The 22,611-nt window shown below is 53.9% G+C and overlaps 2 protein-coding genes across 4 annotated transcripts in view; both read right to left on the bottom strand.

Moving 5' to 3' along the window:
* RIC3 (RIC3 acetylcholine receptor chaperone) overlaps positions 1-8,431 on the bottom strand; it is a 121,902-nt gene extending 113,471 nt beyond the window's left edge. Inside the window, exon 1 of the mRNA XM_058663433.1 lies at positions 8,335-8,431. The gene's annotated coding sequence lies outside the window, so the exon portion shown is untranslated. The remainder of the gene's footprint in view (positions 1-8,334) is intronic.
* A 2,870-nt stretch (positions 8,432-11,301) lies between these two features.
* Positions 11,302-22,611, bottom strand: part of LMO1 (LIM domain only 1) — a 38,009-nt gene continuing 26,699 nt past the window's right edge. For all 3 annotated transcript variants that reach the window (XM_058662489.1, XM_058662488.1, XM_004593810.3), the window contains 3 exons: positions 15,839-16,052; positions 13,076-13,201; positions 11,302-11,670 (listed from right to left, as the gene is read on the bottom strand). In XM_058662489.1, the coding sequence (XP_058518472.1) occupies positions 11,565-11,670; positions 13,076-13,201; positions 15,839-16,052 (446 nt within the window). In that variant the 3' untranslated portion in view covers positions 11,302-11,564. The remainder of the gene's footprint in view (positions 11,671-13,075; positions 13,202-15,838; positions 16,053-22,611) is intronic.

The following is a 22,611-nucleotide window of genomic DNA, read 5'->3' as shown; positions in this document are numbered from 1 at the left end:
TGGGTCTCCAAGAAAGGTTCTATTAAGCCCACTGACCCCAATTGAATATTAATTAGCTAATTAACGGATTTATTGTTCCACGCCATTTCTGAAGAGGCCATTTTTTTCGAGTGCCATTATTTTTGTAAATGATTTTTCGCATTGTGCATAATTGAATCTTTGCAGCTGCCAGCATCTTCTGCATGATTTGGCAAAAAAAAGGAAGCAGAAGCACTTAGGGTTTTTCTCCTCCTCCCACCCCACCCGCTCTCAGAACAAATGTTTCCAGCCCCTCCTGCTAATGCTGGGGGCCGGGAGCCGGGCTGGCTCGGTTTCACAGGTTTGTTTTCTAAGCTGAACTGCAACGTCCGCAACTCCTTTCTCCTGCCTTTTGTAGGCAGCTGTGTGCCGAGGCTCTCCGGGCGGTCCTGCACCAGCCCTTTGTCTGGCTGTCTTCAAACTGGCCAGACTTAAGCATTTCCAACCCAAACGCTTTAACACCTTGTGCTTTACAGGAGGCGGCAGGCAGAGGGAACAAGGCTTGGGCTTGTCCCATCCAGAGCTCCCAGAACAGGCAGGCCCAATCTAAATGGCTGAGGGCAGGATTCCTGGTGGGTTCCACCTGTGTCCCTGCCTCCACCTGACTCCACCTTCCCTAGCTGGAGCCTACCTTTGGGTCTGGTGACTCTGGGGATACAGAACCCTCATCCCAGCCCCTCTCAGCTTCTCTCTAATAAGTCTTTGCTCCAGATTTTCATGCCAGGGTTGCCCGATTCCCTGGAGCTGGCATCTGCCCATAATAAGCTGACCCAGATGGTCCCACAGGCAAATGGCTGATTGAGTCAAACCCATTCCTCTACAGAGGGTCTGGCATGGGGGGCACTGTGCTGGGGTGGGGCCTGGGCGGGTGGCTCAGTAATACTGTCAGGCAGTGCTGGGAGCCCCAGTGGATCTCTCGGCTCCTTCAGCATTGTTAATGAAGCCAGGGGCAAGCGGAGGCTGCAGGAATATTAGCCAGAGCCCCCCAGTGGGTGGGCCTACAGAAGGCTTGTGCCCAGGACCTGCCCCTAGCCACCAGGGGCTGCACAGCTTTATTGGGATTTTTTATTAAGCCACCTCTTCCTGCCCCTATTCCCTGTCCCTATTTTGTTGTTTGTGCTCAGAAAGGAGAATTCTGAGGGTTTTTCCTGAGCCGGCAGATGAGTCTGAGAGCAGCTCTTGGGCCCTCCTCTGCAGACACTGGCTGGGACCATGCTATCTGGCAGTTCCTTTTCCTCTGGGTTGGCATCAAGTCCAGCAGACAGATTCCCAGAGGTGTTCTCTCTAGGACATGGGTTGTGCAAGGAACCGTGTGAGGTGATGCATTTGTGAATCACCTAATCTGTCACTGAATGACGCATGTGTGCCTCAAAACACGGCTGTCTATGGCAAATACATACAACTTCACCTTTCAGTTAAATAAAAGTTACGGGCAAGGCTTCGGCCTAGCTGAGAGCTGGCAGTGGTCCTTAGAGTCTGAGAGCAGGATCATTCAGCCTCCGTCTGAACCCCTCCTGGTGGGAGAGTCACCCCCACCAAGGCAGCTCTCATGTTCAGAAGGGTCGTTCTTATGCTATAAGCTGCTCCCTCTTCCTTGTGTCCCAGCCTCCCTCCCCCTAAGCCGTGGTTTGGGTATAGTTGAGGTGTAAGCCCCAGGTGTGCTGTAAGCTTAGTCCCAATGACGGACCTTCTGATGGCAGAAGTTTAGCTCACTGGGCTGTCACAGGCAGAAGGAAATAATATAGATCTCATGGGATCCTTATTATTTGTTATGATGGAGTGAGTTGTTAGCAAAGGGGCAGGCCTGGCCCCAGAGTCTCTCGGGCTTCCTGTCTCACTGTGCCATTTCGTTCCCACACGCTCCAGCTACAGTGATGTCATCCACCAGAGGATGAAGATGGGGTCACTGGATCTTGGCTTTCAGCCTCCTAAACAGTAAGCTACGTAAACTCCTTTGCTTTATACATTACCCAGCCTGTGATGTTTTGTTACAGCAACAAACCCATTCCTCTACAGACTAATCCACCACCCAACAGTCTACATTGGCAATAATGACAACAGTATCTCATAACAACAGACCTACTTCTGGGTGCCATGCCCTATATGAGGTACCTCTCACGTATCTCCTCCGTGAGGAGGGTGATGAGAGTCAAAAGAACAGATCTGGTGGTTCACCTGTGCAAGGTCACTGATGAAAGCAACAGTCACCAGAGTGCACGGCTTTGACCACCCTGCTCCCCATTTGGAAAACAGGCGCAGTTGCCACAGATGCCCTCTGCTAACAAGGTTTCCCTCCCCTAGGCTATCCTGGAGTCCAAAGCTCAGAGACAGCTTTGGAAGAAAGCAGCTCCAAGCCGCCAACTGTAAAGTAATATCAAGGAAGGGGAAACGTTAATTACCTGTTTGGACAATGCACACGGTATACAGTTATTTATATGTCACACTAAAGCCCATAAATACATACAATTTTAAAAGTATTTTAAAAGCTCTAATTGCTAATGTCATACTTCAATCAGAAGCACATTTGAAAAAACACACATTGGGCCTGGCATGATGGCTCAACCGACTAATCCTCTGCTTGCAAGCGCCAGGATCCCATGTGGGCGCCAGTTCATGTCCTGGTTGCTCCACTTCCAATCCAGCTCCATGCTTAGTGACTGGGAAAGCAGTAGAGGATAGCCCAAAGCCTTGGGACCCCGTATCCACATGGAGACACAGAGAAGGTTCCTAGCTCCTGGCCTCAGATAAGCTCAGCTCCAGCTATTGTAGCCATTGAGGGAATGAATCAGAGGATGGAGGATTTTTCTCTGTCTCTCCTTCTCTCTGTAAAATTTACCTTTCCGATAGTTTTTTTTTAAAGAGGACATATCATAGGGTGACACACAAGATGCACGTGAAACTTAAAATTCATCCTTGGTATATGACAGGCCACTCCCCTCCCAGACTCCCTGGTGCCTGATAATAGGTGTTCTTCAGAGGAAATCTGTGAGACTCACGGATGAAGTGGTTGGTGGGGTGGGGGGAAAGAGGTCCCCAATGGTATAACTAAGAATGACAGGATTTGGGGCTCTAGCCTGCAGGACTAGAGGATATTCTAGGACCCCTGGAGTGTCCCCTCAGGACACAAATTAGACCCCCATTTATTCTGTAGGCAGAACCATCTGCATGCACCCTCTTAACAAAGACTCATGTCCTTCCTAAGAAAGAAGTGTGCAGGACAAGGTACCCAAGTGTGGCACCAGCCACGCCCTGTGGCAGGTCCTCCTCTCAGCCCAACTGTCTTGCACCAATGACTCCAACTTTAATTCAGGAAAACTATCTTAGCTACAGAAAGTCCAGGAAGGAAGCTACAGAGCTAGGTAGAGGGTCCAAGGGAGACAAATTGAAAGGAGACAGGGAGGAGATGAGGGGAGGTCAGGGAAACCATGCCAGGGAAAGGGCTTTTCAAGGGGCTAGACTGGAAGTCAAAGCCACCGTGTAGGGCACCAGAATCCCTTTCAAAGAACCCCAAGCAAGGAAAGAGCGGGGGAGGAAGATGATGTCATGATTCCTGCCTTTCCAGCGAGGCCAAGCCTTAGAGTTAAGGCAGGTGCATGCGGGTCTGGGAACCTGCTGCTGAGCACTCCTGGCTGATGTCTCACCCCTACCAAAAGATGGCTTCCTCTTCTTGCTACCTGCTAGTGGCTCCTCCACTAGGCTCTGGTCCCAGTCACCACCCACATGAGCGTGACACTCTGCCCACGAGCCACAGAGTGGCGGGGGTGGATGGGAATGAAAATGGTGCTGTTTGGTAAAAACAGCCATTCCTTACCTGCCCACAACAGCTGGGGAGTGAAGCAATGACTGAGAGATTTCTGTCTCACTAGCTCTCGCTCTGTCTCCCTGCCCTTCAAATCAACTAAATAACAATTCTAACAGAACCCAGCAAGGCTCATGAACAGGAAGGCATGCAAAATTCACTCCTGATGTGGGAAACAGAAGCTGCAGGTGTCCCACGCCCGATGTCTGCTCTCTGATTCACCTTTTTACCACCCCAGAGCGCTCTCTCCAAAAGCGCAGATCTGGTCATGTCCGTGTTCCACGGACAGAGTGTGGACATTTCTGTTGCCTCCAGGACACAGGCCACCTCCACGACCTGACCCGAGAGCCCTGCCAGCAGCCGTGCTGCTCTCCCCCACAGCCTCTATGCTCCATGGCAAGCATGCCAAGGGCTGAGCCAGCTTCTCACCAACCCAGTGCTCTGCCACCCCTTAGCCTTTACCCACTGCCCGGCATGCACATCCTCAAATTTACAGAGGTGCATGTGTCCCTCTCTCAGAACCTTTCCCCTCTCTCGCACTGTCACCTCTCTCCCCTTTCCTTCTGCAGCCTCTATGCAGAGCTCTGACATGACCACATCAGATTACAACTCTGCAACAGGCTGGCTCCCATGCTAAGACATGTAACTCCAGGGATATAGACTGTTCACTGAGACTAAGGGGTTCTCAGCCCAGTGCAATGGCTCACTTGACTAATCCTCCCCTTACGAGTGCCGGGATCCATATGACCACCAGTTTGTGTTCCAGTTGCTCCACTTCCCATCCAGCTCCCTGCTTAGAGCCTGAGAAAGCAGCAGAGGATGGTCCAAAGCCTTGCAACCCTGCACCCATGTGGGAGACTCGGAGGAATCTCTTGGCTCAGGGTTTCAGAAACAGTGGACAGAAGATTTCTCTCTGTCTCTCTTCTCTGTAAAACTACTTTTGCATAAATAAATAAATAAATAAATCTTCAGAAGTAGGGGCGGGAGGGTGGGGGCTGGATATCCTGCCTCCAAGGCCTCACTGGGCCCAAGGGCAACATTTTGCTGGGCAAAGGGCTACTACAGGTCAGGAGAGTGGTAGGAGTAGCCATGAGGATTTCCCTAGGGAATAAAGGCAACCTGAAGTGTAATAGGGATTGGATCATTACCCCGATGGGGTTGGGAGCCTGGAACCTACATCTGTTTTGGTTTTCTGGAATCTGTGTCCCCTCCTATGTATGGAATTCTCCTCCTGGCTTGTTTCCCTACAAAGATCAGAAGGCAAAGGCAAAGTGTAAAGAACCAGGAGAGTGTAGGAAGAGGGTAAGGCAAGCGAAGCCCACTCTTCCACCAAGTATCACAGATGCTGGGGGTCATCAGGTACAAAGCAGTGGCAGGAGCTGAGTCTGACCATTCCTCGGCCCCGGGCTAAGACCCCAAAGGCCATCGGTCTCCGACAGAACCCATCATGCCACCTTTTCCCCCTTTCATTCCCTCATCAAGAGGGCTTCATTATGAAAGAAAACACCAGTATGCGCATCAACTGCTGATGGCTGATGGAGCTGGCGATAAGTACACAGCATCAACTCACACCGCATGTCCCCTGGAAGGGGACTCTCAGACTGCCAGCACATGGGAGGAGAATGGGCCTCAAGGATGATGTCACAGGCCCAAGGGACACAGGGAAAGCTGCACTAAAGGGAGTCTGGAGCCTAAGTTAGAGAACTAAGTTACAGAAAAATGGTAGGGCATCCTAAGACTCAAACAAGACCATCTAAAGTGCAAAACAAAATCGTATTTTGAAATGACACTGACTAGCATACAAGCCATAATTTTAAATGCCTTTTATTAAAAAAAAAAAACTATTTTATTCTGCCTGAGTTATAGAGAGAGGGAGAGGCAGAGAAGGAGAGAGAAATCTTCCACCTGCTAATTCACTCACTCCCCAGATGGCTGCAATGGTCAAAGCTGGGCTGGTCTGAAGGTGGGAGCCAGGAGCTCCTTCTGGCTATCTCATGTGGGTGCAGGGGTCCAAGGATTTGGGGTCATTCTGTTTTCCTAGGCCACTAGCAGGGAGGTGGATCAGGAAGAGGAGCAGCCAGGACTCCAACTGGCACTCCTATGCGATGCCCATGTCACCAATGGAGGCTTAGCCTACCATGCCACTGCACTGGCCCCACTGCCCTTTATCAGATGGTGTGATTTTTAAATTTTGCTTTTTCACTTTGCTGGTGGCAGATCAGGAGCAGAGGGCAAGAAGCTAAGTGCCACAATGGGGAGTAGCATCAGCATCCTGCTCTGGAAGCAGAGGTGCCTGGACAGGGCCCTCCCTTGTACAGATACGCAGCTCCCAGAGGGAGAGAGCTCCTGTTTCCATTCTGGCATCATCATTTTGGAAGGGTTTATCACCACTCCTTCCAATCCACAGCTGTCTGTGAGCCAAAATGTTTCTGGCTTGGAGATTCCAGGACCATGGAGAGCTCCAGCGAGCCCAGGCCCAGAGTTGGCTCCAAAGGGTACAGAATGTTCCACTCTTGGACTCAAGTTTTAAGTTCTGCATCATGAAGGCAGCCCTAGAGAGATTGGTGACTGCCCTCCGTTCAGATCCGATTTCCCTAAACTCCGCTTTGACCAACCCCACCAGTTTGAGTCTATCCTGCCTCTTTTCCTCCAGGCTCGGGCTTCCTGAACATGCTAGAAACTCTGCCAGGAGAGGGCCAAGCCTCTGTGCCTTGTGCTGTGTGGGAAGCTCCGGTGGGGAGGACCACTGCAGAGCCCCTCCTCAGAGGGGAAGTGTTTAGTAATTAGCCATAATGAGGAGGGAAGGGTAGCCCGTTTCATTGCAGGGCAATGGGGTTTTTAAATCATTTCAAGGGCTGCATCAGCTCGAAAATGGCCTGTAGTGGGGCCTCCGAGGGGCTAGTAATTAGCTCTCTTGTATTTAATGAAAGTAGAAGGGCAGAGGAGGGGGGTCACTTAATGAATACACGGATTAGCTTTCAAATAGATCCTAACTAAGAAGCAGGTGCGGGGGTGGGGGGGTGAAGGATAGGCTCAGGCCAGCTGAGTCCCAGGCTGAGCGGCAGCCAGCCCACAGGAACTTGGAGATGGCAGCCAAGTTCTTGCAGGTCTCAAGAGTAAGTGCACACCCCAAGGTTACATGGCTCCAAGTCACCCCACTCCATCACTGTGAGGCAGCAGCGAGGGACCTATTGCTTAGCAGAATAGCAGAAACCCACAGGCCTGTATGCAGGCCCAGGGAAGGCAGGAGCACCTGGCCCCAGGCGGAGCCTCGGGGGGCCTGTGGAGGGCAGTAAGCAGAAGCCCACACACCTGGGCCCAACCTGGACTTCAGGGACCAGAAAACTCCAGCAGGAGTCCAGAGACGGGGCCTCATCTGGAGCTCCTCCCCCGTCAGAATAAAGCAGCCAGGCAGGGAGGCCTAGGACTGCCAACTCCCAATATCCTGTGGCCCTTTGGGTAGTGCAAATTCCTGTGTTTACAGCAAACCCTTTTCCCCTAGAACACTGGTCATACAGAGTCTGCAGAGAAATCTGCATCTTCATGCTTTTCTGAACAGAGAAGTCATTCCCAGGGTTGGGAGTGACGGCACTACAATCCCCAGAAGCCACAGTGCCAACCAACGCATGCCAAGATGGTGACATTATGGGGCAGGAAGTCTGGGGATGGCTGCCAAAAACCCAAAGCCAATTTCATGGCATTTTAAAGGCTACCATTTCTCATTCACCTGGACAACAGCTGCAGAGGAGCACAGGGCGACACACAGCTTCCTCTCCCGTGCCTCCAGTGTGGTCAAGCTGGGGTGCACGTCCCGGAGTGTGGAAGGCAGAGCCCCAGACCTGGCTGTCCGCCAAAGGCCAGCCTCAGAATGCAGGCTGCTGCCCCACACATCCACCTGGCCATCACTTCCTCTCTGGACCTGCTTCCCTCAAAGGGGCTCATGGGATAAGCTTGGCCGCTTATTACTGCTCTCTTCATTTGTTCAGCATCGGCGCTCCGGCCCCCCAACGGTAAGTTCCGCACAGTGAGGGAATCTGTGTGCCTTGTTTGCTGGTCTTCCCAGGCCTGGCAATGCAGCAGCCACCTGACTCAAGTGTTGGCTGGTGAGCTGGCTTCCTGAGGGAATGATGCCCCACAGACCTCCAGCCAGGAACTGCATGGCCTCTGCCTACCCCCTCCGAACTGTCCTTGTTACCCAGCACAGGCAAGTCCCGGCGCCCTGCTCAGAAGAGACATGAGACGAGAGAGACGCGCCCCAGAACGTCCCCCGACCCAAGGACCAACCCCAATGGGAGACCGTTTATAGAGGGCGGGGGGGAGGGGGAGGAGCCTGGGAAATTAAATCTCCTGGACGCCCAGGCACAGACTGCCTCTAGGTGACTGTTTCACCGGGGATTCAAAAGTGCGAGGAGTCAGACCAGCCTAAGTTCAAATCCGGATCTACACCTGAACAGTTCTTTGGGTATGACCATGATAACATCACACACAACAAGGAGAATGACAACAGCAGCACCTACCCTTCAGAGAGCACCTGGAATCAGCTTTTCCGTGACCACCACAAAGCTACTTCTGAAGAAAAAAGGCTTATTTTGCCTCACGGTTTTGGAGGCGTCATCCAAGAACCAGGCCCCACTGGCCCGGCCCCTAGGTGGGACTGGACGGAGACGGACAGTGCGAGGAGCACAGCAGAACACACTGAAAAGAGCGAATCCGGAAGCGTGGTCAGGCTTATATAGCCAGACCTCTCGCGAGACCTGGCCTCTGGACACGCCCCGTGACCTCAGGAGGCCCTCGAGGGCCCCCCTCCCAGGCGTGCTGCTGGGCCGCGTGTCCACCCCGCAGCCCGGTCCTGCGCCCTGGCGGCTGCAAGTGCTGCAGGCTGCTGTTCCTCTGTTGTGCGTGGAGAGAGGCACGGGTGGGCACGGCGTGTTGTTTCTGCGGAAGCTCCCTGCAGGCATGAGGTCTGCACTCCTCCGCTCGGGTCAGGTTGCAGCTGGGGCTGGGGCACTGAGTTCCAGCTGCTACCGTGAGCAGGGCCACGTGTTGGCCCGAGATGGCTCCTAGCGCCCACACCTGGGCTCTGGAAGCCTCTGCTGTAGATGAGCCCAGCCGGCTGTTGGTCGCAGGCCCAGAGCACAGCGCAGAGAATCAGGGTCCATCCAGGCAGCCCCTCTGGAGGCCTCGGGTACTGTGCGGCCTAGTGTTTTGGGGGGCCCTAGCAACCCACAGTGTCCTCTGGGCCCAGAATAAAGTCATTTTGGAGAGCCTGACGCATCTTCATGCACCTCGGCCTCTCCCATCCCGCCCTCCCATTGGAAATAGGCTTTCAAAGCTAATGACTGACTGAATTGTGACCCGAGGCCTGGCCCTCGCACCGTGGTCCTGATCTGGTCCAGCACCCCAGCAGCTGCCCTCCTCCTCCCCGGGTCTGCCCCCGAGTCCCTAGAGGGAGGCTCTAGGCGTATAAGCCAAGGACCAGCGGCTCAGCAGGGGGTGTGCTGTTCTGAAAGGCCATACAATGTGAAACAGAAGCCACCGGGGTGAGCAGGAGTTGGATGTGCCACTGTCCTGGCACTGGGTCCAACCAGAAGAGGGAAGAGTTTGTCAACAATACAGACAGTTGGGGTTCTATGGGGGGCCTCATGTGGCTGGCAGAGAAGTTGCCCAGCCCAGCTGGTAGGATGAACTGTTGCTAGGTGACAGACATGGCGCCAAGGGTGGGAAAAGATCTTGTGCCCACCCTCATTGGGATAAAATACCAGGAAAGGTTGCCACCGGGGCCAGATACAGGGTGAGGTGTGCTCCTGAGGTTTCTGATGGTGTGTGTGTGACAGAGACCTGATGATTTTCTCAGGCTAAACCAGGCTTGTCCAAGGATTTTTCTAGACCAATCCAACTTCATGTCCATTTTTCTTGATTCGGACCTTTCAGGTAGCACCCGCTAAACACCGACTCAGACGCAGACACTGCCCCCCACGAGCTTTCTTACCCTGGTGGATGCCCTGTTGCAGCTCCCTCTCCTGGCACCCCGGAAGGGTGGTGCCGCAGGGGGTCATTCTGGCCGCAAATGGCAGTGTCCTTGGTGCTGCACCCAGTCTGTGCCCTGTCGTGCCAAGCCAGGGGACCCCCATGTTGAGGTCTGGGGTGGGCAGAGTCAGGATGGATCATCCAGGCAGGCCAGACCCTACTACTCCTGGGGGCTTTCAGAGCCTGCCTGCCTGCCTGATTGTGAGTCTATCTCATTGTGAGTGAATTAATTGTCGTGCAACCTAGAGTGGTGAGACAAGTTAATTACATAATGACTGCAAAATGACACGGTATTTCATGGCTGCAATATGGCAACTCTGTTGGAAACGGATCGTAATTGGCCAGAAACTGCATTCGAGTGGCTCTGTTATCTCTCCATCACCATGTAATTAATTTGCTGAAACTTTGCTGCAAACTCTTAAGTCAGGAGTTGGGGCCTTTGTGTTGGCATGGCTGTGCTAGACCTAGAGACCCAGGGAGGGTCGGGGGCTCTGCTACCATCTGGGAAAATAACCTGCTCTTCCAAGTTGGGTGAGAACTTCTCCCTCGTGGAGCCCAGCCTCGGTCCACAAGCCTGCTTCCCAGTCAGAACACAGCCATAGCGGACATAGGCACTTGCTGCAGCTGGGCTATTCCACTCTTGCATGGACAGCTCCATGCAAGGTGGGTACCCAGGATGCCTACCCCAAGGTCCTTAGCCCACATCGTCCCCTCTTACAGATGAAACCACTGGCCACAAATCCACAGTGTGGAAAGGCTGCCGCCTCCAAGCACCAAGAGATCTCCGTCAGTGGTGCATTTGCAAGGAACAGGGAGGGGAGTGATGGGAGGCCTTAGGCCAGGCACTCCCCTTGCCCAGGTAAAGTGCTCCCCTGGGGAGGGCAGCCAGTAGCCTGATGGTGGAGGAGGCTGTTACAGCCTTCTCCTTTGATATTACTGGGTGCTGCCTTTCAGCTCCACGGTCAAGTCCTTGAAGGTAGGGACTGCGTGTGTGATTTGCTCTGGGCCTCTGCTGCCTCCAGCATGGGGCTGGGCCACAGAGTGGAGAGGGGACGTAAACATCTCCAGTCTGCATGTGCGCAGCTGAAGTGAAGCAGGGTTCTTATCTCTCAGCAGAAGGGCAGACTGGCAGGCAAAGACAGGTGCATGAAAGGGACACTGGCTTCAAGATGGTGCTCCCATGGGAGGGGGTCCAGGAGGTGGGATCTGGGATCCTTCCACGAAGCAAGGGGTTAGAAATTAGGGCAAGGAGGGCTTCATCCTGGCCCTTTCTTGGGAGCCTGCATGGGGCCAGGTTGTGTGCTTTGTCAAGGGTGTTGGGCAGACACCCCAGTTCTCACACCTGTCCCCCTCCTTCCAGCATCTTCCCTAAAGCCAAGTTGCCAGAGAAAGCACCAGTGGAGCCCCTCCCTCCCTCCAGGGCTGAGCATCAGTCACTGCAACAATGTGGAGCTACCTCCCCGGAAGCATTCATAAGTTTAATCCACGCCAGTAATAAAATCGCATTACATTTCTCATAAAATAAATGTTCCCATTTATATACAGAAGACGGACTGTACAGGCGCAGCCTGGCCCCAGGAGGGGTCACACACAGACGGGCGGCGGCGACAGTAGAGCAAGGGCCACACTCCCGTCATGGCCAAGGCATGGAGGAGTTCTGATTCGGCCGGCCAGGTGAGCGGGTAGGCGGGCTGGTGGGCCCAAGGCCAGGCGCCGGGCGTTACTGAACCTGGGCTTCGAAGGAGCCGTTGAGCTGTCCCTCCTCATAGTCCATCTGACACAAGATCATGTTGTTCTTCAGGAAGAATTTGTCTCCCACGCAAAATCTGGAAAAATCCAAGCAAGAGAGAGTAGCCATGGGAGGAGACCCCGTGGGCAGTGAGGGCTCCAGACCGGATCCAACCCAGGTGGGAGGCGAGTCATGCTGGGGAGTTTGCTGCCTGAGATCTCCAGAGGGGGGCATGGCCCAGGGGCCTGCAGCAAACCTGTTCAACTACACAGCCAGGGCCTGCTGCCCAGGGTAGTGGGACAGGCCTGAGCCAGGGCCTCCCAGGGTCAGGTCTTGGAGGGGGAGAGGGGCGAGTGGCAGGGAGGTGCAGGAATAATTCACCCTAGTTCCAGAAAGAGAGGAGGAATTCAGAGGAATGGATAGAGATAGAGGGAGGTGGAGGAGGGAGGGACAAGATGCCCTCTCTTACCCACCCCAGCGGGCACTTTTCCTCCCAGCAGAATCTGCAGTGCCCTCCAATGTTCCTCCCAAACAAAACTCCATGCTATGGTCTCCTCTCTGGCCCAGCCTCTGTTTCCCAGTCTTCCTCAAGTATGGGGGCATCCAGCCCTATCCCCCAAAGAGGTCCCCAGGGTGGCTGAGGTCTTGAGTCTAAGAGTCTAAGGTCACAGGCTCAGTGTGCGCAGATCCCGGTCCAGCCACCAGGTGGTGCTGTAATTTCATCAAGCCCTCCCGGCAGTGGGTCTGACCAGAGCCCCCAGCTGGAAGAGCATTCCCATCAGGTGCCTCTCTCTGTGAACAGTAAACTTTTGCAAGAGTTCCTACCTGACTTGGGAACTCCTCAGAAAAGGGCCTGCCTTCTGGTTCCCAGGTCCCAGCCTGGTTTGACAGGTCCCTGGGGACTACCTTAGGGCTGGGGCACTGCACAAGGCCCCAGGGATCACCAAAGGGGCTGTGCTAGAACCAGCAATCACAGGAGTGGGGCCAAAAGTGAATGGCATTCCCTAAAGGGACTCCCCCCTGCCAGTCTGTGACCCCTTCTCACCAGAATGCATGTCATGCCCACGTACAAGGGACACACCAAGACACAGGACACAAGGATACATACCTCTTATCCACACACACTTTAAATGTGTGTACGTTTATATATCTCACCATGCACACACAGTACACACACAATACTCTTTCCGTGTGCACAGACATATGAAAACGTTAACACACTTACACACCATCACACACATGTACATGGACACTCACACCATGCAAGCACAGTGAGCTAACACACACACCTATCTATTATACTCACATGAACATCTGCCACAGGGACCAGGCATGAAGAAAACACACCTGCACAAGCAGGCTCACAGCGACAGGGACGCCCAGCCACAGGGACAAAGAGAAGCCTCATCCATGAGCACGATTCCCCAGGACTCCTGAACAGCCCGGTGAGCCCTCAGGCTGGCCTGCACAGAGCTGGGGCATGCCACCAGGCCAGCACTCACCTCTGGTTGCAGAGCTGACAGGCGAAGCAGTCGAGGTGATACACATTGTCCCGGGCCCGCATCACCATCTCAAAGGCTGGGATCAGCTTGCTACAGGCAGCACAGTTTCCAGTGGTGCCAAAGAGCCTGCCAAGGGAGGGGCACAGGGGACTCAGTGGCCGGCAGGGAGGGTGGGCTTAGCACGTGGGGCTGGGCAAGGGTGTGAGAACCTGTAGACACAGCAGCTGGAATCTGCCAGGCATCACACTTCAGAGAGCCCAGTAAGAAGTGTGGGCCAGGGACAGGGGGTGAGCTGCCACTGTCAGTCTCATGGGCCCCTCTCAGGCTCCCATGGAGGTCCTTCAAGCACCCCCAAGCCACCAGAAGCTGCTAGGCCCCAGGAATCGGCTCCAGATTGCACACACACAGGGCCGACTCCTAGAGGCCGCCCGCCAGCGTGAGGTCTCTCTGAGGCTTAACAGTGAAGCCAAGACCAGAATCACCCTTCATTGCTGGGACGCTGTGAAACTCAGAGATCCTGTTACAGAACTCCCCGGTGCTATTCAGTAGGGGTCAGGCCCTGTCCCAGGAGCGTCCCAAAGATTAACCCATTGAATCTCGATGACAAGCCTGTGAGGTGGGACTGCTGCTACTCCCCATTCCAGAGATAAAAAGGGCAGAGCACATGGGACTGGTGCTGTAGCATAGTAAATTATATCTCCATCAGCAGTGCCGGCATCCCATATGGGCTGGCTCATGTCCCAGATGCTCCACTTCCTATCCAGCTCCCCGCTTGTGGCCTGGGAAAGCAACAGAGGATGATGACTCAAGTCCCTGGATGGGAGACCCCAAGGAAGCTCCCAGCTTCGGATCAGCTCAGCTCCAACTGTTGCAGCCATTTCGGGAGTGAATCAGTGGATGGAGGACTTTTCTCTCTTTCTCTCTGAAATTCTGTCTTTAAATACAAACAAATAAATCTTGCTGAAAAAGAAAAAAAGTAGTTTGGACTCCTCCACCTAGTGTTTGTTCTCAAGTCTGTGGTGCTTTTCCTGCTGCAAACTGAGTCGTTTGCCTAAGCCCCCATTCCCTTTTTTCAGAATCTCGGTTTATCCTTCTGAAAAATGGGGACACTGGCTAAGATGACCCCATTGAAAAGGGTGCTTTCCCAACAGCAGCGATACCCAACAGAAGTTCCCAGGGCACCTGGCCCAAGTTGGGACAGATGTCCTTCTCTGAGCTATGTGCCACAAAGCTCTCCCTTCCCACATGTGCCAGGCCTTGGCTGGACGCTCCAACGGTCTGAGCCAGGCAGGATTCTCGCCATTTCCTTTCTGCACACCAGCAGAACAAGTGCCAAGTGAGACCAGGGGGCCAAGAGGAGGCTGGGGGGGGGCTCCTATAATCCCCGATTTGTCCGGCTCAAGCTCCAGGCGCCTGCAGACAAGCTTGGCTCCATTATTCATCAGCCTGAGCTGCCTGGTGGCTCAGATAAAGGCAGACAAAGGCTGGGCCACAGCATCTGCCTGCCAAGGGCAACCTGACAAGCGGCTGCCGCCCAGGGGGCAGGACAGACGCCCTGGCCCCAAAAAGTCACTCCTCGCCTCTGCAGGGTGGGGGGAGAGGAAAATACCTTCAGCCCCTGGTAGTTGGCAGTACCCTCCAGCTCTCCTGCCAAGCCATCCCCTCCTCCCTCCCTCCCTGTGGATCCAGCAGATGGCTGGTGGGTGCAGCCCCCAGGAGATGTCTCGAGCCTCCAGGCTTGGAGGTCCCTTCAGTCCCTCCTTCAAGGGCTAAATCTCAGAAGCATCTTTCCTGAACCCGTTCTCTGGGCCTCTGCCTTCTTTCAAGCCCCAGTTAGGAGCATGAAGCCATAGTGTATCACCTTTAAAAAAAAAAAAAAAAAAGAAAAGAAAAACCCTGCAAAGGCCCAGAGAAGAGCGGGTGCAGCAGGTCAATCTCCAGCCCGTCAGGGAAGCAGAGAGCCCCCCCTGGTGACTCTGCACCCAGACAGGCCCAGGCCTGAGCAGAGCAGCTTGGCAGCCCTGGCCCCGACCCATTAATTAACGCCAAGGGCCAGCCTTCCCCACCAGGCCCGGCCACAATCCAGCAGCCTGCCCAGAGCCAAATGCAGGTGCTGGGCCTCAGCCAAGACCTCTGCTTTGTGGCCTCCTTCCAGCCTTGCTGATGTCATGAATGGCCTTGGGCAGAGTTAACTGAGGGAGGCAGCCCCCAGGGGGATGAGGTTTGGGGGGATGTAGGGGAGGGGAGCCAGAACTCAGAGGAATGCTTCTTCCCACCACTGCACAAAGAAGAAACTGAGGCAAGGAGCAGGTGACAAGCCACTGGCTCAGGGGTGATCTGAACCTAGGCCTTCGATCTCCAAGTCAGCCATCCTCCTCCTAGGGCATGGCTCCCCAGGCAAGTGGGACCCTGAGTGGCAGAGACCACTTGGAAAGAGAGGGGGTGTCCCTGGGAGAGGCTAGCAGTAGGAAGAACAGGCCCAGGGGAGCCAGGGTTCCCTTACCTGCCCCTTAGAGCCCCTATGAGGTGTCCCGTCCCAGGTCTCTGGAATAGGGGGGCACGAAACACCTGGTGGAGGCTGGGGCCTTTGGGGAGCTTGGCTGAGGCACATAGCAGTCACCAAGTTTGTCTCGGACCTGTTCTGGGCCAAGTGTAAAGAGTTACAGCCATGTGCCCCCTCTGCCAGGTGTCAGAGAAGCAGGCCAGGAGTGAGTGAGTAGGGGAATGCTGGGAGCGTGGTGCCTGGCAGGGCTGTGGGCCTACCTCAGGTAGTCACGCCGGCACAGGATGAGGTTGGCCTTGGTGTAGAGTGTGGAGCCCACTTCTCCCAGGCGGCAGTCGCAGCAGGCACACTTGAGGCAGTCTTCATGCCAGTATTTGTCGAGCGCCTTCAGCAGGTAGCGGTCCTTGATCTTGCGGTTGCAGCCTGCACAGCCCTTCTGCTTCCCCTTGGGCTGGACAGACAGCATCGGCACACCTGTAGGTGGATGCAGACAGATGGAATGGGGTTTGGGGCTCCTGGGAGCCCTTGTTTTCCCCTCTGGGTGGCATGGCACAGCCAGTTCTACCAGCTTTGGGACAGTTCCCCTGAGGCTGCTCTGCTCTAGGCCTGGCCTCTCTGATCAGCACCCCCTTGCTCTCCTCATCCCAGTCCCTGCTAAGTGCACACCTGGTCCCCAAAGGCCTGGGGTGCTCCTCACACAGCCGCCACCCAATAAGCTCCTCAGCAGCAGGACAAAGAACAGGTTCTCACTACGCACAGGGGTCTGCTTGCCACTCCCTAGAGATGTTTGCCAATCCTGGTCTTTCTCCACACAGCCCGTGTGTTTACCCAGTCCTTTGGTGCAATCAAGAAGTGCAGAAGTATCCAGAAGAAAGCAAGCAGTGCCCGGGACCCTCCCAGGAAGAAGCAGGCAGTGTGGAGCTCCTGTGCCCATGGGGAAGTGGCTGGGCCATGCTCTCCCTGGCAGTGCTGCATTCTAGTCGAATGCTCCCATTCTGCAGACAGACCACTCAACCCCCTGCTGCTCCCAGCCCAGGTGGAGCCCTGGCAGGGCCTCAGATGTCCAGCATGCTGCGTTGTGCCTGAGCGAGGCCTGGCCAGCTCTTCCAAGTTGGGTACTTCTGGGCATAGCCATGCTGACAAGGCATCCTCTCCTGGCTCTGGGACAAGAGACCCACCCTTAGAGTCTCTTTGCCTTCCCCATCCCTTCCCCATTTTGCCAACTGCTCTCCAGCTGGCCTCCAAGGTCCAGTGGGGGACTGGAGAGGGAGGAAAGAGAGAAGTGTGTTGGCCTCAGTCCACTGCTGTTTGCAGGTGCCACCACCTCTGCCTCCAATTCTCCCATTGGTCCTGGCCTCCTGGAGGTTTCAGGAAGCAGTTGGACTAAGGAAGAAGTCCACAACATGGGGAGAGAGAGTCCTGAGTCACATACCCCAGTCCCCCAATGGGATAGGCCTGTCTGCAGAAATAGAGCATTTGGCTGGGAAAACCTCGGGGCCTTGGTGGCAGCTTCCTCCCAAAGCATGGGGAAGGGCCACCTCCTGGCATCAGCGACATGGGGCCTACCCTCTCTTCCATCCAGCATGCCTCCTGAAAAACTGGCCTCACAATCTCAAGGTCCAGCGTGCCCAGCTGCAGAGCCTGGCTGCAGGACTGTGGACTCCAATACCAGCCAGCACCCCCTCTGCAGTAGGACTCCATGGAAGCCACAAAGAGTGGAGCCGTCCATGGCCCTGGGTTCCCTCGCCTGTGCCTCGGACACATGGGTTATCTGTATGACTGGGCACCCCTCCCCCTGAGGCACTCAACACCAGGCTCTGATGTACTCTTGCAGACACACATAGCTGCTCCTCAACATCCCATGTCCCACTGAGGCACCCAGCACCAGTGGCTCCAGGTTGCTCTAGGACAGTTGGGGACCCTGCAGCTTTTTCTGGCCAGAAGGCTGAGGTCCTGGGTAAAACCTGACCAAGATCATGGCAGTGGAGAGGGCTAGGACTGGACTCCAAGCCTGGACCCTGCGGCCAGGGGTACAGAGCAGATCTCTTCTAGGCCCTGATGTGCCCAGTGAGGAGAGTGAACTAGCCCCTTGACTCTCACTGCAGGGAGGAGGAGCCGGGAGCCCAAATGGTGCCGGAGGACCACAACCCATCCTCGCTGGACTGGTCCTGGGAAGATGAAAGGGCTGCTCCCCAAACAGCGAAGCATGCCCCAGAGGATCCAGCTTCACCCCTGCCCTTCCTCCCCAGCCAGCCCCCTGCAGACTCCTCCCTCCCACCTCCACCCCTGCCTGGCTCTGGGAGCCCAGCCTCGGGCCGTGCACTTTCCATTAAGGAGATAGCATCCCTTTGCCCAAGTCCATTTGGGATCCATTTTAGTGTTATCTAAAAATCAAATCTACATGGTAATCCTTTTAATGTACTCCTGACTTTAGAGAAAAACAGCTTTGCGCTCCTTCAGGAAAGGTTTTAAAGCATTACCCAGTAATTACCACTCACCCATGAAAACACTGATATTTTACAAGGCCTGATGGCTGTGCCTACACAAATGCCCAGACACATGCGCAGATGCTCACGCCGGGTCCAGCCAAGTATACTGGTTCACTCGGGTCATGGGGGACCCCAATCTCCAGGATGGTGGGATGGGCACAGGAGCAGCAAAAAGCAAAACCTCAATGCCTACCTCTTCCTGCTGTGGTGGAACGGCAGCAGGCTGTGGGTGGGAGTAGGTTTGGGGGGGAAGGAGGCAGCTGGGCTGCAGAGAGAAGCCCCATCTGACTCATCCGTTGACGACAGCCAGACACTTAGCCTTGGTTCCTTCATCTGGGAACAGGCCAGGCAGTCGAGTGGGTGACAGGTGATGGGAAGGGGCTCCCGGAAGCCACTAGGCCCCTGCCACATACTGGTAGCCATGGCCTCCTTCCTCTTCAGAGAGAAGCCCCCAGCACTATCTACCAGGCTAGGCTCCCCCCCTTACACCCTCAGTCCTCAGCAACTCCTACTCTCCTCGCCCATCCCATGCGGCCCCTTGAATCAACGTGTGAACTTTCTCACGCGGCCAAGCCTGCAGGCTCCCAGGCCCACTTCTCTTTCTCCCTTTTTCCATAACTCTGCCTTTCAAATAACCAGATAATCTTTTTAAAAAAGGAAATCTTTTCAAGTTTTCATGAGTTGCAAGAACAGTAAAAAGAATTCCTATGTGCACTTTACCAACTCTCCCCCATAGGAATCTTCTACCAGGTCTCCTTTTCCTGTTTCCCACCTGTTTCCTAGCCTTTTTATTCTTTTTTTTTTTAAAGATTTTTATTATTATTGGAAAGCCGGATATACAGAGAGGAGGAGAGACAGAGAGGAAGATCTTCCATCCGATGATTCACTCCCCAAGTGAGCCGCAACGGGCCAGTGTGTGCCGATCCGATGCCGGGAACCTGGAACCTCTTCCGGGTCTCCCACGCGGGTGCAGGGTCCCAAAGCTTTGGGCCGTCCTCAACTGCTTTCCCAGGCCACAAGCAGGGAGCTGGATGGGAAGTGGAGCTGCCGGGATTAGAACCGTCGCCCATATGGGATCCCGGGGCGTTCAAGGTGAGGACTTTAGCCGCTAGGCCACGCCGCCGGGCCCTATCCTTTTTATTCTTAACTGCCCGCCTTACCACCTCCCTTGTTCCCTCGCTACTTCACCACCACCTAAGCATCTACTCGCTTAGGCACCTGCAATTTATTTTCCTGATTCATTTGAGAAGTGATTTTGGGCATGAAACCCATATCCCTACATACCTCGGCATATAAATACCTTACTAAGAGCCAGGGCCATCTTACACATGACCCTGATCACATCTGATTAGGCCAAGAAAGCATCATGGAACCAGTGTGGTCTACGGATCTCAGATTCTCTATTACAGTGACATTAACATCTTAAATGCCAAAGCCCTGCCTTATGTGTCAGGTTCAGTCCACAGTGCCCCCCCTCCTTTCCAGAAGCTTCACCTTCTGGATCCAAGTTTCACCTTTCCATGATCCAAGATCAGCCTCAGTCCCCCAGTAGCCGCATTTATCTTGATTCTTGAGAGACCACATTCACATAATCTGATTATAGAATATTACTACAATTATGTCATTATGTTATTGTTGTTGGGCTTTTATTTTTTCTTAAGTAGGTACAGGGAGGGAAAACACAGTTCATGAAAGTCCGCTATTTTCTATCTTTTCAGGCATCTTCTCAAGATGGGGGTGTCTTGGGATGGACCCCCTGAAGTTTAGGGGGTTGACTGGAAGAATTCTTAAGCCATTCCTTGTGTTTCAAGCCTCTAGAGGTTCTGAAGATGAGTGGGCCAGCTAGCTTACAATCCAGCACTCCATTTGCGTCTCTACCATTTTCAGTTGTGTGCCTTGGTTTCCATCTTTTGCAAACGTGGGTGTGAAAACAGCACTTTGTGGAGTTACCCAGGGGAACACCTGCCACACACGCTAGAACCAAACCAACGGCCAGGCAGGCACTTGTGAGTTCTGATTAGTGCCACCCACTCAGCTCCAGGAAAGCATGGTACAGCTCCATCTCAGGTCCCCAAAATAGTAAGGGGCACTTATTCTGGGGCAGCAATCAACTGATGGGAGTATGCCACCATGGTTACAGCCACACAGGCACTGGCCAGAGTCCAGCATTACTCAAAGGACAGTGTAAGTGTGGTCAGTGTAAACGTGCACAGAAAGACTAGTGTGTGGTCAATGCAAGTGTGTGTGGAAGGGATCAGCCCTGCCTGGCCAGCAGCCAGGCCAGTGGGAAGGGTGGCTACGGCAGCTCAGAGGGGGACAGTGCAAGGGGACAGTCTCATAACTTTACTCTGGAGACAGTGCTGTGAGCTGAGCCCCAGTGCTGTTCTTAAGCCCTCAACACACTTCAGTCCTTCTTCCAAACCAGTGCTCAGGAATCCCATGGCAGAGCAGCAAAAACTCAGCTCAGGCCTGCCCAGAACCTGCACAGCACAGCCGCCCAAGTGCAGTTCTAGGACTTCCTCACCAGGAGCCCTCCCTCCCTGCTCTGGGGCAGGCATTTCCTGAATGCCTACCAGCGCTTTGTTTCTAAGCACTTCATTCATAACTGTCTTAGCAGTTAGGTACCCTTATCATTCCCATTTTATCAAGGGGGAAACTGAGGCACAAAAGGCTGCCCGCAGCAGGCATGAGACAGCCCTGACATACAGGCCCTGGCAACCTGCCATCGGGGCTGAGCATTAGGGCACCCAAGTAGGAGGTGACACAAACGAGAAGACTCATGGGAAGGAAGCAGATGTGGACCACGTGGCTGGACACGCACAGCAACACACACACACTTACCCTTGTATGCACACAAGGAGGAGGGACTGGGTCCATTTTATATCTCCCTACAAGGGTTTTATTCCAGTACCCAGCACAGAGTTGGCACATGGCCGCTGCTCAGCACATTGCAGGAAAATGCATGCCTGTGCACCCCAGAAAGCTCATGCGCGAGTATGGACACGCATGTGTATAGGGGCGCTCGTGCGAATACATCCTCACACCAACTTGCAGACATGTCACAAGCAGTCATGTACATGACGGCTATTCTTTTAAACACTGGGTGACAGCTCCAATTCAAGCTCTAGTTTGAACAAAACCCGGTGGGAGAGCTGGCCATGGAAGGAATGGAAGAGATCCAGAAGGGGTGTCAGCAGCTCAGCCCCACGATCCTCACACCCACCTCCGCCGCTGTAGGAGGGGGAGGGTGTGTTTGTGGAATTAGGCATCAAGTCCCTGCCACCTGCAAGGTGTGCTTTGTCCCTGGGCCCACGCCCACACCTGGAGCGGCTTTGGCTGGCGGCTCCTCCCAGGCATCCATCCTCTTGAATACGGAAATTTGAAAGTGTAATCTAATTCCACAGAATCTCTTTAAATCTCGTTTTCTCAGAAGTAACTTCATTTCGCACGGACACATCCAGCCTCGTGAGCAGGCCTCCATTTCACACCAGTTTTATCTCCACAATTTCTCATCTCACTGAACTCCTATCCCAGGGCCTTGCCACGCACCAGGCCAGGCCTGAACTAATAGCATTTCCTACTCATTTGGAATCAAAAGCCAATGAGAACAACTGTTGAAATGCGCAGCTACAGCCACCTAGATCACGCTCATTACCGCCTGCCTGCACACCCACTGGTGGGCAAGCCTTCCTGGGTCAGGTGGGGGAAGGGAAGCAGGCCCTCCCGGGCCTCCAGCTTCCCACCAGGCAGGGAGACAAGGGCTTCCAGGGCCAGGGTCAGCTCCACGGATGGTCTGGCACCTTCTATTAATCCCCTCTCTCAGGGGAGGCTCAGAGCAGAGGTATGGTATAGCTCCCATTCTGGCTTCATCTCTTGCTGCTCTGCCTCAATTTGCTCACCTGCTAAATGAGGCCAACCTCCTTGAAGGGATCATTCTGAGGATTAAATTAGATAATGGACTGAAGTTCTTATAACAATGTTTGACACAGTACCTTAAAGCAATTAGCCAAGAAAATTGATATAAATATCTTAAGACTCAATAGTTTCATTCTTAAGTATATGCCCAATGGTAACAAGAGAGCTGATGAGGTTGCCACTGCTCTGCAGTGCGTTATACCACAATATACAGCACTCACATATTACAGTTCTGGTTTGAGTCCCAGCTGCTCTATTTCCAACCCAGCTCCCTGCTAAAGTGCCTGGGAAAGCAATGAAACATGATCCAAGTGCTTGGGACCCTGCCCTCTATGTGAAAGACTCAGAGGGAGCTCAGGTTCTTGGCTTCAACCAGTGCATAGATTCTTGACCTCAAAATTTCTCTCTCTATCTCTTCCCTTCCCCTCTTCCCCCACTCTCTCTCCTTCTATCTCCCACCTCCACTTATCCCCTTTGTCACTCGGTCTTTCAAATACATAAATACATGTTTTAATGAGAGCTCATGTCCACCAGATTTGACATGTATGAATGTTCAGAATTTTGTCCTAAGAGACACAACACCAATGTCCATCCACACTGAACAGATAGGAAGCTCTGGTTACTTCCAC

Source organism: Ochotona princeps, chromosome 4, assembly GCF_030435755.1.
Source record: "Ochotona princeps isolate mOchPri1 chromosome 4, mOchPri1.hap1, whole genome shotgun sequence".
NCBI classification, from domain to species: domain Eukaryota; kingdom Metazoa; phylum Chordata; class Mammalia; order Lagomorpha; family Ochotonidae; genus Ochotona; species Ochotona princeps.
Note: the sequence above shows the minus strand (reverse complement) of the source record. Positions and strands in the feature narration are given on the sequence as shown.